The following is an 18,649-nucleotide window of genomic DNA, read 5'->3' as shown; positions in this document are numbered from 1 at the left end:
CATTAGTACCCTGACGTACTGACGTCAGTCTAATGCGCCCTGACCGACGTCAGCCATATACTTTGGTATTCGGGCCGACTGGACAGCGGACTACCCAATAGTTAGGACTGCAGCAATGTGGAATGAAGAACATCATGCAGATTTGGGGATCTACAAAGCGATTTAATAAAAGACCACACTGTATGTGGCATTAATAATGATATGGTAAGAAAAATTCTACTACGTGATAGTTAACTAACATTGAGGAAGCTATTGAAATTTGCCAGATACATGAACTCACAGAAAAACATACTAGTATGTTTGCCATACCTGCTGCTGTGAATGTTGACAGTGTGCAACAAAAAATTAAGAAAATATGGCCTCATTAAGTGTAATTTGAGGAGCTATGCTGCACCACCTGCCATTCTTAATTGTCACAATTGTGGGGGCACTTACGAAACTAAATGAGAAAAATGCTTAGTCTATGGCCAACAGTGTCACAAATACAAAAAGTGGAATCATTTCAAAAAGTTCTGCAGATCAACACAGACTCATTATAAAATTTATCCAACAGAGCAGTGGATCAAATTGAGACTGTAGCAAACCCAGATGGCAGTGATGAAACTTTTTATGTTGACGGTGTTTCTCTGGTCAGCGAAACAGTTGACACCGTGGACTCTCATTTGTCAGCAAAGAGTGAAATATTTTACACTGTACAAATTAATGGGAAATCAGTAGAGCTTAAAGTAGACAACAGATTCAAATGTAATATCATGTCAGCAGCAGCGTATGCAAAAGTAAAAGCTGGAGAGAACCTTGACTTAGCAAGGAGCACAAAATTAGTTGCTAACAGTGGCAAAGAAATTCAGACAGACGCCACTGTAGTGCTTTCTTGCAATTCTGCAGGTAACCGCAATGATTTACAAATCTATGTAATCAGGGAGACGTACAGTCATTACTAGGCCTAGAAGGCAGCTTGAGAATGGGACAGAGTTTGCTTAATAAAGAAGTGCACCATCTTAGTACAAACAAAAATGTCAGCTTTTCAGAAGTGCACCATCTTAGTACAAAGAAAATGTCAGCTTTTTAGAAGCGCACCATCTTAATACAAACAAAAATGTCAGCTTTTCACAAAATATCTTTAAAAAATATTCCATCATCTTTAAAGATGAACTTGGTAAGCTTCCAGTTACATATTCCATGAAGATGAACCACAAAATAAACCCAGTCATTAGACCTGCACGTAAGACCCCTGTAGCAATGCAAAGTAAAGCAAAAGCAGACTTAAGACAGAGTGGTGAATTTAGGTGTTCTTACTCCTGTAGCAGAGCCTCCTGAATGGATATCATCTATGGTGGCAGCCCACAAGAAAAGCTCAGATGACATTCGGATATAAACTGATCCTAGAGACTTGAATAAAACTCTTAAATGTCTTCATCATCCAATGTGCACAGTAGAGAAGGTAGCAGCACTAATGCCAAATTTGACTGTTTTCTCAGTTTTAGATGCAAAGAACTCCTTTTGCCAGATTTTGCTGGATCACATATCTTATTTATTAACAACATTCAGCACACCATTTGGGAGATGCATGTTTTTGAGAATGCCATTTGGAATCAGTTCCGCCAGTGAGGTATTCCAGCATGGCATGGAACAGATATTTGCTGGATACCCTTGTGCCATTACTGTGGGTGACATTATTGTTGGAGGCAATGATAAAAAGGAACATAATAGAAATCTCAGGAAAGTTCTAGACTGTGCATGTAAGGTCAACTTCAAGTAAAAGCCTTTTAAAATACAAACTTAAACTGAAAGATGCCAAATATGTTGGTCACATGTTCATAACTTCAGGGCTGCAGCCAGATCTGTTAAAGATAAGAGCAATCACTGAAATGCCAGTTCCGGAGAATGTTACATCCTTAAAGCATTTTTTGGGTATAACTAATTATTTGGGAAAGTTCATCCTAAACCTTAGTGAACTTTCTGCACCACTGCGTGAGCCGATATGTAAAGACATAAAATGATCTTGGTTTGAACAGCACCAAAAGGCATTTGATACTTTAAAAAAGGGAATTGCCAGTCCTCCCACACAGAGATACTATGATGTCCATAAGCCTGTGACACTCACCTATGACACTTCTCAGTATGGACTGGGTGGAGCATGTCTTCAGAAGGGCATTCCAGTTGCATATTCATCCCGTACCCTGACTTAAACAGAGATGCACTATGCCGAAATAGAAAAAGAACTTCTTGCTGTTGTGTTTGCATGCTCCAAATTCAATGACTATATATAAGAAAGGCCAATCCAGATTGAAACAGATCACCAGCCACTAGTAACGATTGGGAACAAGCTGATACAGGCAGCCCCAGCAAGACTGTAAAGCATGATGTTAAAGCTACAAAAATACAATTTTACCATTGTCTACACAAAAGGCAAACATGTATCTTGCTGATGCCTTGTCATGCACACCCAGAAAGATGACAAAACAACACGAAAATAAACAGCTGATTTTGAAGTCATGGAAGTCGAGCACATTTCATTGTCACGACTTGATGAGTTAAACAATGACACTGCAATAGACCCAATTCTTCAAAAAAGGTTGGCCAACACATCAAACAAGTTTGCCACTTGAAATTCAACAGTATTTCCCATTCACGGATGAGCTCATAGTGGAAGATGGTATCATTATGAAAGGCCCAAAAGTAGTAGTTCCTAAATCATTGCTAAAGAACTATATACAAATTCTGCACAGTGACCACCCAGACACTAAATCAACTAAAAGTAGGGAAAGAGACATTGTGTTATGGCCCTCAGTGTCCAAAGATATTGAAAGAGAGACATTTTCATGTTCAGTTTGCAACACTAACAAACCACATCAACAAAAAGAGCCTCTTCACCTATACCCAATCCCTGATTTACCATGGTCAACAGTAGCAGGAGATATTTTTGAATAGAACAGTCAAAATTACCTGGTACTAGTTGATTCATACCCTGCATGGTTTGAGATTGACTTACTATGTGATTTGACATCTAGTACAGTAATTGCAAAACTAAAGAGGCACTTCTTGGTCCATCGAAGTCCACATAAATCTTCTCAGATAACGGTGCACAGTTCACTAGTCAATGGTTTAAATAATTTGCCATATCTTGGGACTTTACTCATGCAACCAGCAGTCCAGATTACCCAGAAGCTAATGGTCTGGCCAAACATGTAGTCTGTAGTACAAAGCATCTAATGGAAAAGTCCAAAAGAAATGGAACGGATGTATTCCTCAATTTGCTAAATCTTCTAAACATTCCTCGTGACCAGACACTTGGTTCACCAGCTCAAGGAGTGATGTCAAGACAAACACAAACAACTCTTCCAATCAGCAAACAGCTGTTAATGCTGACTTCAAAGAGTTAAAACTTGACTATCAAAAAAAATCACTCACACAAGTTATTCTATGACAAAACCAGTACCATTGTTACAAGGTTAAGTTGTCAGAATACAGACTTCAAAAGGTCATGATCGTGTCAGAATTGAGAGGGACATTTCTACTGAACCAAGGTCCGATATAATTCAGCCTGAAGGAGTAGACTACAGAAGAAATCGCAGACACATTTTGCCTGTCCCAGAGCCAAAGCCACAACAGACTGTGTATACTGGTGATTCTAGTTCTTTGAGTGGATTACCAACCAATCAGCTTCAAGAAAACAAACTGCCTTATTCAAACTGTTTTGAAACATAAACTAATAATTCAGTACCAAATAAAATTCTAAAGACAATTCCTGTTTTTAATTCAAATCAAAATCTGCATGTGACACGGGCAGAAGAGTCTGCAGTGAATTGGACTTGAAATCGGATGGGCTATGTTAAATTTTTAATATCATGTTTAATTCTGGAATGTGTTTAAAGTAAATATTAAACAAATACGAAATACTATAAATGAGTGAAACCAAAGTCCAACCAAGAATACAAAATAAAGCTGTCCAAATACCAGTGAAATGACCAGTAGTCCATCAATAATCCACTTTATTGGAAAACAGACACAGGAGCAACTACCATAAGTGCTTTCGTCTTAGGCACAAGACTTCATCAGATACTCCTTCCTTATTTTACTTATCTTTTATACAAACACCAATTAATTATCATTCACAATTAACCATTTAAAGCAACATCACCAAAAATAGTAAAATGTCATCATAAAACGAATATTTTAGGAAATAGTAGCTAAATCTTAATACTATGTTGAAATTTTAAAACCTCAAAAAAAAAAAAAAATATATATATATATATATATATATATATATATATATATAGTCACCTACTAATAATATTCCTAAGTATTTAATCTAAAAAAACATTAAATATAAATAAATAAGAACATTTTTTATTATTATTAAAATAAATACTTAATCAAATGTGCAACTATGCAAACATGTAAACAAGTTAAATAATCACACTATGGAAGCTTTTTGTATCAAAACTGGTTTAACAGAAATATATTCATTTAACCCTGGTGGTACATTAGACCTTAACCTGAGTTGCCATACCAGTTCTTTATTGAGTAACATATTTTTATAATCACCACCCCCTATGTAATTTCTAACTACATCAATAATACCAAATTTATATCCACTAAAAGTGCTACAGTAAATAGAATATTTATATAACACACTAGAATCTTTCTTATTTTTTACATCGCAATAGTGTTCGTAAATTCTATCCTTGAATGCCCTTTCAGTTTTACCCACATAGTATGCGGGGCATTCATTACATACAGCCAAATATACTAAGATCTTTGTACTGCAGTTACCTCTGCAGAATCTAACAACACTACCCAGGCCATTTTCTAATTTAATACTACCTTCTTTCAAAATATTAGAACACTGTTTACAACACCCACAAGGAACTGTGCCCTTACCATCATATTTATTCCGAGGCATATTTACCTCAAAAATTTTTTTAAGACTAAAACCTGTCTTAAAAGAAAAGGAAGGTGTTTGCCTAACAGATTCAAACAATTCCCTGTGGATTTTTAGTAAACTCCAGTTATCCCTCAGTATTTTCATGAAAGTCTCAGAGAAGTCATTGTGTTCTATGACACAGGCCCTTTGATATTTATTAGTATTTTCCATCACCATGTTGTTATTACTGTTAATCATGTTAACTTTATCATTCAAGGGCTTACCTAAAAGTGGTATATATTTATGACCCCAACCTCTGTAAACCTCCCCCAATACCCTATCGATAAATACTTCAGGGTATCCCCTCTCTATAAACATCAATTTTAGTTTTCTGAACTCCTGCTCTAAATCCATAAAATCTGATGTCATACGAGCAATACGGACTCCTTGCCCTTTAATTAAGCTTTTTTTCATAAACATGGGATGGTTACTGGAGAAATGTAAATAACTATTACACCAAGTAGGCTTTCTGTAAATTTTAGACTTAAAACCAATATCTGTTTGTGAAATAGTAATGTCCAAATAGTTAATAACCCTCTTATCCCATGTATATGTAAATCTAAGGAAGGGGGTGCTATAATTGAAGTACTCAAGAAAATCTTTAACACTACCTTCTTCACCTTTCCATAAAATGAAAATATCATCCAAAAATCTGACATAAAGGCGGATGTTCCCCATGTACATACTAGGAAAAACAAATCTGTTTTCCCATTCTAACATAACTAAATTTGCATAAACAGGGGCACAATTTGCCCCCATTGCCACGCCACATACATGGGATAAGAGGGTTATTAACTATTTGGACATTACTATTTCACAAACAGATACTGGTTTTAAGTCTAAAATTTACAGAAAGCCTACTTGGTGTAATAGTTATTTACATTTCTCCAGTAACCATCCCATGTTTATGAAAAAAAGCTTAATTAAAGGGCAAGGAGTCCGTATTGCTCGTATGACATCAGATTTTATGGATTTAGAGCAGGAGTTCAGAAAACTAAAATTGATGTTTATACAGAGGGGATACCCTGAAGTATTTATCGATAGGGTATTGGGGGAGGTTTACAGAGGTTGGGGTCATAAATATATACCACTTTTAGGTAAGCCCTTGAATGATAAAGTTAACATGATTAACAGTAATAACAACATGGTGATGGAAAATACTAATAAATATCAAAGGGCCTGTGTCATAGAACACAATGACTTCTCTGAGACTTTCATGAAAATACTGAGGGATAACTGGAGTTTACTAAAAACCCACAGGGAATTGTTTGAATCTGTTGGGCAAACACCTTCCTTTTCTTTTAAGACAGGTTTTAGTCTTAAAAAAATTTTTGAGGTAAATATGCCTCGGAATAAATATGATGGTAAGGGCACAGTTCCTTGTGGGTGTTGTAAACAGCGTTCTAATATTTTGAAAGAAGGTAGTATTAAATTAGAAAATGGCCTGGGTAGTGTTGTTAGATTCTGCAGAGGTAACTGCAGTACAAAGATGTTAGTATATTTGGCTGTATGTAATGAATGCCCCGCACACTATGTGGGTAAAACTGAAAGGGCATTCAAGGATAGAATTTACAAACACTGTTACGATGTAAAAAATAAGAAAGATTCTAGTGTGTTATATAAACATTCTATTTACCGTAGCACTTTTAGTGGATATAAATTTGGTATTACTGATGTAGTTAGAAATTACATAGGGGGTGGTGATTATAAAAATATGTTACTCAATAAATAACTGGTATTGCAACTCAGGTTAAGGTCTAATGTACCACCAGGGTTAAATGAATATATTTCTGTTAAACCAGTTTTGATACAAAAAGCTTCCATAGTGTGATTATTTAACTTGTTTACATGTTTGCATAGTTGCACATTTGATTAAGTATTTATTTTAATAATAATAAAAAATGTTTTTATTTATTTAGATTTAAGGTTTTTTTAGATTAAATACTTAGGAATATTATTAGTAGGTGACTATATATATATATATATACACACATATATATATATATATATATATATATATATATATATATATATATACATATATATATATATATATATATATATATATATATACATATATATACATATATATATATATATATATTTTGAGGTTTTAAAATTTCAACATAGTATTAAGATTTAGCTACTATTTCCTAAAATATTCGTTTTATGATGACATTTTACTATTTTTGGTGATGTTGCTTTAAATGGTTAATTGTGAATGATAATTAATTGGTGTTTGTATAAAAGATAAGTAAAATAAGGAAGGAGTATCTGATGAAGTCTTGTGCCTAAGACGAAAGCGCTTATGGTAGTTGCTCCTGTGTCTGTTTTCTAATAAAGTGGATTATTGATGGACTACTGGTCATTTCACTGGTATTTGGACAGCTTTATTTTGTAAATATTAAACAAACATGTCCATGTATTTATGTATATTGAAATAAGGAATCAAGTTAAAGAGGGAGGATGTAGAACAGTATGCTCGGTTGTTTTGTACCTTGACAGCCACTGTAGTTAAGGAAGCTAGTGGGAATGGCTATATTGAATGTGCATGCTGTGGAATCCATGTTGTGTGTTCAATACACCAGTGATAACTTGCAATCTCTGTCTCCACTGGTCATTCAACAGAGACAAAAGCCCAGAATCAAGGACAATTTGTAAATATTGCTGGTAGAAATTTAGAAAATTGATAGAATAATAGATTTTGCATTACCATGCATTTTCTTAATGATGTAAAACCTGAAACTCAAATATCTGTCATTATTTAGTGACTGCAGTCTGCAATCCTCAACGACTGGCTAGAAAACCACAATTTTTATGAAGGACAGACCAAAAATATGAGGAAAGAATGCTGACATTATGTGAAATTCTGGACTTTTGAGAGGTATGGCAACTTGCTAAACTTATGAATGTCATCTCTGAGTTTTTAAAGCCAAACAAGCCTCTAAGAATGGGTTTACTTTCAGATAGTCTGATTTAGAATTAGTCAAACTGTGTGGCAGATACATTGACCTTCCTTCTCAGGCTGTTTAAAGTGTTTTTAAATTGTGAACCTCAGACCATTTATATCACTGAAAGGATAATGGCACAGCAGCATTATGAGACCAACCCAATAAAAAAATATGTTACTGTTTACCACTAAAATAGTTTTGAACACCTTTTCTGTACCCAAGTACAAGCAAAGTTCGTTTTATCTAAAGTATCCCTGAGCCAGACAGGTTGGTAGGGATACAGTCTTTCACTTCTATATAGAAAGTATCAGGCTTTCCTTCTTTCTGTAACATACAGAAGGTGGTACACATTTCAAAGGCCAAAGTCTGCAACTCACCCAGTTAACCTGGCTGTTTACCATCACTGGTTTTACATTTGGGGCCAATATAGAGGCAGGTTAAGTCAGTTTTCAATTTGTACATCTGGATTTGGAATTTCTTTAAAAAATATACACACACAACATATAAAAGCATGTTTGATTAGTAATATATTCATACTCTTTCTAATCAATAGGTAATAACTAGCATGAATACTTTTAATTGGGATGATTTGAGGGGCACTTAAGATACCAGAAAATGATAACTCAAGCATATTAGACCCTTTAAGCTTTTTAACTGCCTGAAGTGTCTGCTCACTTTTAATACTGGGAGGACTTCTCTGTTTTGGTCAGACTGAATGGAAAGAGGTGTGGAAACGAGTAAAATATTGTTATATACTTAAGTTCAGATTCATGCAAAAGTTCACCATAGTTCACCATTTCATATATTTATTATAAATGTATGTGCTATTTGAATTGGGAAGTTTGACATATTTTTTAAATGTAGAATGGTACCTAGAATTCTGTTGCAAGTGCTGCAGGAGTATCTGAGATTCTCAGATTTGTGGAAGCAAATGACAAAGTAAGCTGGATCCCTTATTGCCTTATTCTCAATTATTCTGTACTAACGTATCAATCTTGCTGACTCTGCCCATACTGGTTTAAAAATGGGCAAATACCATATCACTCTGATGTCTTTCTTGGGCAAAGCTTTTGTTTCAAGACATTAGAAATCTTGTGAAACATACAGTTACAATGCACAGGCTCATGGCTTTTTTCTTTGTGTGTGTGAGAGAGACTTTCCCACATTTTATTGAGTCTAATCTTACTGAAACTTAAGATGGACAAGTCAATTTGGTTAAACCTTCATCTTTATAAGATACATTTGTTTTCTGCTGGGGTTCAACCTCCCATGCCATGTTACCTTACTTGCATACTCTAACTCAGTGGTTATACAACCACTGAGAAAAAAAAAGAAAAGCTTAAACATTTGCAGTCACTTCCAGCATACCAATAGAAATTGCACTAGAAGTGATTTATAATACCAAAAGCAACTTTGTAGTTCCAAACTGGGGAATAGAAATAGACACATTTAAATTTGTACATAACACTCAACAAGTGTAGAGAAACGAGTCTATATGTATTTGAATGGCTTAGGAATGTTGAACATAAACCACTGAAACCTGATTCAGTGAAATTTTACATTAGGTTTTAAATGGGTCCTCCAGGGTGGGGGGGGGTCCAGGTCTCCTTGCTCCTTCTTAGTCAGTGGATTGTGACGTGATGGCTTGTGTTTGACATTCTGTGAGTTGATCACCATCTGTACAATGAAAAGGAATATTATATATATATATATATATATATATATATATATATATATATATATATATATATATATATATATACATATATACACACACACACACACACACACACACACACACACACACACACACACACACACACACACACACACACACACACTTTTATTCAGCCTTTTTCTTGTGCCATTACATCCCAGGATTCCTGTGGCATTTGACCCCTTCTACAACTCCTTCCCTTGTTATTGGTTACTGCTCTGCAGTGACAGACTCATGTCTGTAACTGTAATGAGTGAAAGGTGACAACAATAAGAAACTATCAGTCGTGGTTCAGAGCAATTTAGGGGAGGGATTTCTATTAGCATTCTCTGCCAGCAGGTGCAGTTTTAGCATGTGATGGCTCCATTGCATGAATAAGCCACAGTGTTCTGGTACGGGTTTTTTGCATTTACCTCTGTATGCTGCATCTCAGATCTGAATCTCTGTTTAGCACTGTGGTGAAGGTAGCCCCTCAAAGAATGAATAAACTGGCTTTGAGACAGTCACTTCCATCCTCTCAGCCATTCATCCAGTCTGGGGTTAACCAAATCACATCTGGTACAAGTGATGCAGTCAGGACTCCAATGCCAAGAGGCCAGAATACTTCCCTAACTAAACTAATCAACTCCAGCTTCACAGCAAATCTTTTAAAGGGACTTGCATAATTCAGTGAAATGCTTTTTCACAGAAATGTTTTTCAGTGCAGTTTGCATTGCATTGGGTGTAATAAGGATGGACAGGATTACAAATGAGTATATTAGAGGGTCAGCTCAGGTTTCTGAACTGTTTAAAATTTGTAGTATTTAACTGTATAACAATTAGTACCTGTATGTTATTAGTCTAGTAATCTCTTGGAGCTTATCTCCCTGGGACACTACTGAAAATTGACATAAATCCAGTTAGACTATCCCGGTCAACAAATGTAAAATAAATAAATAAAATAAATAAAGGTTGGACGGTTTGGAGACAAAGCCAGAGAGGCAAGATTGTGTTGGTTTGGACATGTGCTAAGGAGGGATTCTGGGTATATTGGGAGAAGGATGCTAAGAACGGAGCTGCCAGGTAAGAAGAAAAGAGGAAGGCCTAAGATAAGGTTTATGAATGTGGCAAGAAAGGACATGCAGGAGGTTGGTGTGACACAGCAAGATGCAAAGGACAGGAAGAAATAGAAACCGATGATCTACTACTGCAACCCCTAACGAGAGTAGCCAAAAGAAAAAGACGTTTTTCAGCACAATGCATGTCACTATCACTATAGCTCAGTGAATCATGAAGCTTTCAAATAAAGATGTTACTGCCCTCAAGTCTGTTATCATACATGTTTCATGCAGTCGCTTTAGTTGTCCTCTTGTAAACTCCTCTGATTTGTCTCGGTCCTTTTTTAAGGTTAAATACCTGGCTATAGATGATCGACACTGTTGAAGGGATACCCAGATCCCAAGTGCAAAATGGGAAAATAGGTTGTAGATGGATCCTCAATAGAAGTTATATAAAAGTAGAACAAATCTTTAAGGCATTAGGCTGCAAAGCTGAAAACAGATATTGGAATATCACCTCTCCTAATCAGCACACACCCTGTGACCCACAGTAAGACAATTTCATTGTGCTACCCAGTCACCCCTGAAAAGGGGTTCTATAATCTCAGTGGGTTTACCTGCTTAATAAATTAAGTAGGAGCAAATCACTTGTGCAGCCATCTGGCTACTTTTCAGTAATGCCTGAGCAATCCTCACACTTGTATACCCCACCATCTCTTCCCACTGTTCTTTCATGCAGCACCGGTATGTTAAGTTTAACAGGCCAGAGAGCAACATGAAACCATTATTCTTTGGGAGAATCAGAAATACAAGCTGTCTATACCTTTCTTTAATATCCTGCAAAAGTGTATCCAGTAGCCGATGAAAATCAAATTTGTCTGGTTCAAAGCTTGACAAAAGAAAGAGCTTTGGGTCATCTAGGGAAAAAGCTTGCAAGTCACATAAACAATGTTCTTGGATTTCCTTCAGAGCCTCCTGTTGATCAAACAAGCACCGTTCTTTACGTTTCAAAGTGTGAATCTCATTGTCAACTTTGGTCTTGACAAAGTATACTTTCTTGTTAGTGATGTGGATCGCCTTCACAAAGGCAGCATAGTCACTAGTAAAACCATCACCAGTGACAACCATGACAATGTCAGCACTGCTGATGCATTGCTCAGTGTGTTGTGAAAGGGGTACACAATCTTCGGGCACTTGTATTTCATACAGACGAAGTCCAGGAAACATGGGATGCTTGTACACCAAAGGATCCTGCACTTTCCCTTCAACCCCAATCACAGCTGCTCCTTTGTCTTCCTCACTCAGGCCTCGTATTCCATTAATCAGTGCAGATTTACCCGAGCCAGGTTTCCCCAGTACGGCTATGGAAACATCAATGTTTTCAGATGGGTGACTGGCTACTGCTTCAGAAACAGCATCTGACTTTACACTACCACAGCACAATATTACGAAATCATCAGTCTCTTTTGTGATGCTGAAAAATTAGAACAGAAATGAGAAGAGTTAAAAAAAAATAAAATAAAATCACGAACAGAAAAGCAATGAAACTGCATGCGGTTACACAACAACTGGCACCATCATTTTCTCTTCTTAACATAAAGCTGAAATTGCTACACAACATCTGGCTTTACCCATCATTTTTCAGAAACTATGCTTCCTGTATTGCTGTCATGGGCACTTCTGAATTATACCATATTTGATTTAAAAATATTTGCTAAGAGACCATAAAATAAGACTATCACAGCGGAAGAGTTAGATACAGACATCTGTTGTGAGCAGAACAATGTCAGAAGCAAGGGAAGTGGCTGCGGGTGCAATACTTTTCAATGAGTTCATTTCATACATGCAAACTGATGTTTCTGCATATGCATCAAACAGCTATTTGGAGCATTTGGCCTTCTTAGTGACAGGGAGTGATGCTTGACTTTATCAGTGATTATGTAAATGATGGAGATGTCTGAAGGGGTGTGACTAGGAGGCATGGTTTGCTTAATGTGATTCTGAGTGATGATCCGTTTTTTGACTTCTGGGCCTGTTAGGGATTGCAAGTAATAAACACTAAGTTCAAACACAAGGAGACTCACAAGTGTATGTGGTACTAGAGCACCTTAGGACAAAGATCACTGATTGACTGCAGCTGTGTCATCAGACCTGAGGCTCTAGGTTCTGAACACTTAGGTAAAATAAAGAGGTGCTGAAATGGCAAGTCATCACTTAGTGGTGAGTTGGGCCTGATGGCCACAGCAGGAATAACAGACACAGATGTGTAGTGAAGATATCTTTGGAATGCACTTATTAGGGAAAGGAGGAGTTCAATTCTCACCTTACACAACTTCTCTCATACAGCAGGGGATGACAAGGATGTGGTGTCTTAATGGATGCTGCTGTTCATGACTGCAGTGGCCTTGGTGCCATCAAGGAATTGTGACTAAGAGATCACATGATTATCATAGCAGTAACCTTAGATTTGCAGAACATAAACAGTGAAGGAAGCAATCAAGTTAAAGAAACATACGCTCTATGCAATGCTAGTCTATGTGGGGGGGGGGGGGGGACCAAGATATACAAACAGACCAGGATGGCAGCAGCTGTAGTAGTCACTGAAGTGAAGTCACAGGTAGTGAAGGACTTTATTCATCTGGCCTTAAAATTGTTGTGGCAAACCATTAGGAAATGCACTGGAAAGCATTGCCCTGAGTGCTCTCAGCAGGAGTGCAGAACAGAGTTGACAGTTGGGGACATGATCTGGAAGTGGCAGTAACACTGTGAGGAATTTCTGAACCCAATACACATGCCTTTCTTTGAAGGGTCAGTGCCAGAAGCAACTGACAGGACCAGGTTAATGTCCATGGATGGAGTCACTGAAGCAGTTAAACAGTTCAGTATTGGCAAGGTGACATAAATGGATGAGATCCATCTGAAAATGCTGAAGGTGGTGGATATTATTAGGATATTGTGGCTAGTGTACTTTTTCAGTGTTGCGTAGAAGGTGCATACAGTGCCTTTGGAGTGGAAAACAGACTGTAGTAACCATTAAAAAATGTGGGTGGGATAGGTGGGAACATTACAGTTATAGATGATGCATGATGCTGTTTTCCAGGTGAAGTACATGCCAGGATGCTGGAAAAGAAAATCTGTCGGACAGACAACTCTCTAATTTAACATCAGCAATGCAGATTCCATTCTGCCATGGAAGAGCAGATTAACTCTTTGCTCTTGCAAATATATTGCAGAGGTCGTTAGTGCTTGCCAGAATGGCCCACATGTGTCTTGGGGACCTGGAAATGGCACAGGACTAAGCACCCTGAAAAGACTTATGGGAATTACTAGAAGAGTAGGGGGGCCAAGAGCCCTGCTTAGTGTCATTAAGTACCTACATTTCAAGAATGAGAGCCACATCCACATTCTTGATTTTAAGTTGAATTCATTTAAGGCGGACAGAGATCCCCTCATAAGGTACATACTGTCTTCCCTCCTGTTTGGGATTTTCATTGGCAACATATTAAGCCAATGTGAAGTTTTATACATCATCCAATCTGAGGATGTGCAGCTCACACACATCTTTGTTATAAGCAGAGAATGATGTCCTGTGAGTCTTAAATGACTATAATCTCCAACATGTGTTGCTGCAGTTCATTGCGGAGCATGAAGCAGCTGGGATAAAAGCCAGTAACTGCCAGTCAAATGCCATTATGGAATGCTTTCTGCAGGTCTCTTTGGATCTTGTTCATAAATGGAGGAATTGTGGATTTGGAGACTGACCTCTGCTCAGATGTAGCAGTGATGGTAGGACTGAAGGCACTAAACAATGTAGTTGTGGTGGAGAAAGAGCTTATGTCACAGGATGGAGCTCTTACCATTCAGTTTTTGTTCTCATCCTGAGCTTTGGGTAATAACTGAACATACAGTACTTAGATGGTATGGGGAGGAAACAGATGGTATATAGATGGTATGGGGGTGCAAGCAGTTCCTTCACAGGGTTGCTGATGTCACTTTCTATGACAGACTGAGAAATCTGGAAATATGGTAGGAGCTACGAGTACAGCTGCTGTTCCTTGGCATTGAAAGAAGTCAGCTGGGGTGGTTTGGGCACCTAGTCAGAATGCCCTCAGGCATCTTCCATTGGTGCATCATGCATGGCCCACACAAAGGAGACTTTTGAGCAGACCCTGTACATGATGGAGAGATTCTCTCTCTCAAGTTACCTGGTCAAACCTGCAACTCTCACAGGATGATCTGTGGACTGCTGCTATGGATATCAAAAAGCTTGTCACACTGTGACCTTTACCAGGGCAAGTGGCTTCAAGATGGATGGATACAAAATGATTTGGAACTATATGCAAACTGGATGTTGCAGGCGAACTGTACGATGCAAAGAACAAACAAAGTTTCTGTGTGCTGTTTAAAGAAAGATAATATGCCAACAAAACTCCATACTTCAAAAACATAGTGAAATCATAAATTGTTTGCTAACAATTATGCACCTTATCATGAAAGCCAGGCTTATAAGTTGTTATAAACATAAGAAGAAGTTGAGAGGGAAGCAATAATTGCCCAACAAGTCCATTACAGTGTTGCAGGTATCACCTATGTAGCTGCCTCTATCCCACACCTATCTTCAGTCTTCCACAGGTCCCTTGAATATTGCTATTAAAGTATATTTAATCCAAGTGTATGACATGCCATTCCAATACCTAAATCACATTCTCCATGAAAAGTACTTTCACAAGGTTGACTTGAATTTATTTCTGGTCTGTCACAAAAGTCCCATTCTGTCCTCGTGTATGCTTCCTTCTAAACTTCACCCCACCTCACTGAACGGGTAGGTGTACATCATACTACCCAGCTTTCTTCACTGTGAACTGTACATACCCATTGTCTACAGCCTTTATACATAGGTTCATAGGATGATACTAGGCTATTGGCCTGGAGGCCCTTATAAGCCTAGCCAAGAACTTCACCTTTGTTCCCACAAAGTCAGCATCTGTTTCCCCTGTCCAGCAGGGACACAAGTGGGATCCCAGGGGTGTATTTTCTGTTTTCCATCCAGTCGTCCAGGTTCCTCTTAAAAAGAGGGCTAGTGAGGTACTCTGCTTGACATTGGAGAGGGAGTCTATTCCACAGAGGGGGGGGTCTTTGGGACACAAATCTATCCCACCAGCAAGTTCTATTAATGTCACAGACCAGGTTGAGGCCTTGCATGCAGGTTGCGCAAGTGGAGTTTGACTTACGGATATGCAGCAACTCCATCAAGGCTGGGCCTGAGATGGCCTTGTATGCCAGACACAGGTCACCTCTGAGCAATCTGTACGAGACTGAGTAGAGGGACAGGATTTTAGCCTATCTGTATAGGATAGGTGTTTGAGACCCTGGATTTTCATGGTCAGGAACCTCTGTGGTCTCTCCAGCTGCTGCATGTGCTTGGCAAGGTACATGTCAAAGGGGGAAATGTACTAGATAATGGGTTTGATAAGGGAGGAGTACTGGAATGTTATGACCTCCTTGTTCCTGGATGAAATACCCTTACTTATGAGGTGGGCCATGTAGAAAGCCTTTGTACAATGGAGGGAACATGGTGGTCAAAAGTCAGGCTGCTATCAACCTGGGTATCCAAGTCCCTCATGACTGACTGCATGCTTAGTACATTGCTATTTACTGTGATAATTAGTGGGGACACCATTTTCCCCAAAGGGGATAATGATGCATTTCTTGGCTTTCAGTTTGAGGCCATGCTTCTGGCACTAGTCATTAGTTTGGGTTAGGCCCTCTTGGAGGATGTTCTCATCACTAGGGGAATTTAAGACAAGAGCCCAACTTGCAGTCATCTGCAGACTTGGTCAGACAAAGACTACTGGTTTTGACTTGCACCTCAGAAAAGTATATCGCAAACAGTACAGGCCCAAAACCAATCCTTGGGGTACACCGCTCATTACGGGTCTACTACTAGAGGTGGCTTCCCCTATTTTGAATGAGTGGGTTCTATCAGTGAGCTGATTAGCTACCCATCTGGTAACATATGGGTTTGATGCCTAGCTAGTAGAGTTAATCTATTATGCCCGAGTGGGGAACAGTGTCGAAAGCTTTAGTTAGGTCAAGGTAGGCAGTGTGCACCGTCTTCCCCTCATCCATGGCTTTGGTGACTGTTTCGAAGAAGTTGACCAAGTTTAACAGGCATGATCTCCCTTTGACAAAACCAAACTGTGTGGGGTCAAGTGTCTGGAGGTTGCTAATGCCCTTGTTTATAAGGTCCATGATGATGCATCCCATGGCCTTGAAGATCAGGCTAGTTAGGTTGGCAGGCCTATAACTGCCTGGGTCAGTGGACACTCCACCTTTGTGTGGAGGGATGACAGTAGCTGTTCTCCATTTTGCTGGGACAAAGCCGATGCTCAGGCTTTGGTTGAATAGGGTGTCTAATGGGGCTGAGAGATTGTGCCTGAGTTCATGTAGGACACAGCCACGGATGCTGTCAGGTCCCATGGAGACTGTATTTCTTGCCTTTGAGAGGGCATTAAAGACCTACTCCCTGGTGATGAGAAGAAGGGAGCAGGTGCTGGAGATATCCTGGTTTACTGATTGGGGGACAGGGGGATGAAGTTTTCACTGACCCTGTGTGCCAGCAGGTTGGCGATATCTATGGCTTTTGTGTATGTGGTGTTTTTGACCACCAGTTCAGAGCAGATGTGGGTGTTACCTTTGAGATTGCAGAAGTATGTGAAGAAGGTCTTGTGATTGCCCTTAGCTGATGTTGCCAATTTGGACTCGAAGTTAGCCTTAGAGGATTTCACCAGTGACCTTACAGAGTTTACTTATTGCTGCTGTCCACCAGACAGGTTTACTCTTCCTTGAGGAAGATGATTTGGTCCAGTCAGGTACTGCTGAGTCCATACAGCTATGTAGGTGCTCATATAGTTTTTTGGAGTAGGCTTGGATATTAGTGCTAGTTCCAACTGAAGGGACGGTGGCTGTGAAGCTGCTTATACCTGCTCTCAAGAGACTGTAGTCAGCTTTGGAAAAGTTTTTTTGTTTGACTCTGACAAGGGGGCAGGGGGGTCAGGGGAGATGGTGACTTCAAAAGTGATTGGTTTATGGTCAGATCTTACCAAAAAGGATGACACTGTAGGGGTGCTGCAGTGGCTACTCAAGTTGGTTAGTCCCAGGTCTAGGATATTTTCACCTCTCATGGGGATGTCAACCAGATGATCCAATGCATTGGTACTGACAAAGTTGAGGAATCTCTGGGAATTCATGTTTGGGCTAGAATAGGTCTTCCACTCTGTGGTTGGGTAGTTAAAGTCACCCAGGATCTGGGTAGCGGGTTGAATCTTGATGGATTCAAGCAAGTCCAAATAGGTGGACCGGGCGTCCTGAGTCATGATTGGGGGTCTGTAGCTAGCTATGATTTGAATAGGTGTTTTGTCAACAGTTAACTGCACTTGAAGTGTCTCCTGTGCATCATACTATTTGATGAGCCTGGAGGTGTGTACATCTTTGATAAACATTGAAACTCTACCTCCTTTGGCTTTTTAGTCCTCCGTTTTGGGTCTGAAAGTATGTTAGGATGAGTAACCTGGTAAGGCTGCGATGCACTTCACAGCTATGAACCAGGTTTCAGTGGCTGCACAAATGTCAACATCCTCCAGGGTAAGGAATGCTTGCAATGAGTGCAGTTTCATGCTAAGCCTGCTAGCATTTAGCAGCATGACCTTTAAATTTCATTTAGAGGAATTTTTCACATCACCCCATTCTTATTACATTCTTAGCAGCTATCCCTGCACACTGTAACAGCTTGATGTCTTCTGGTCTACAACCTTCAGAACAGGATGTAGTACTCCAGCTGTGACCTTACCGGTGCTGTGTACAGTGGTAGAATATACCATTTTATATTAACTTATTGCTTCCTACAAGAACTATTCATCAGGAAAGCAGAGTTCCTGTGCATCCTGAAGAGTATACTTTCCTTTACAGAAGACCTCCCTGTATTCATGAAACTAGTATAGTCGACAGTATTTTCTAT

General features: G+C 38.8%; 1 protein-coding gene across 3 annotated transcripts in view; it reads right to left on the bottom strand.

Annotated features, from left to right (window-relative positions):
* LOC122809384 (immunity-related GTPase family Q protein-like) overlaps positions 1-18,649 on the bottom strand; it is a 105,865-nt gene that overhangs the window by 33,962 nt on the left and 53,254 nt on the right. For all 3 annotated transcript variants that reach the window (XM_044080843.1, XM_044080844.1, XM_044080842.1), the window contains exon 3: positions 11,456-12,106. In XM_044080843.1, coding sequence (XP_043936778.1) covers positions 11,456-12,106 — 651 coding nt within the window. The remainder of the gene's footprint in view (positions 1-11,455; positions 12,107-18,649) is intronic.

This window comes from Protopterus annectens, chromosome 8.part0 (assembly GCF_019279795.1).
Source record: "Protopterus annectens isolate FY-2018-M chromosome 8.part0, PAN1.0, whole genome shotgun sequence".
Lineage (NCBI taxonomy): Eukaryota > Metazoa > Chordata > Ceratodontiformes > Protopteridae > Protopterus > Protopterus annectens.
This window is presented reverse-complemented; position numbering and strand designations above follow the sequence as displayed.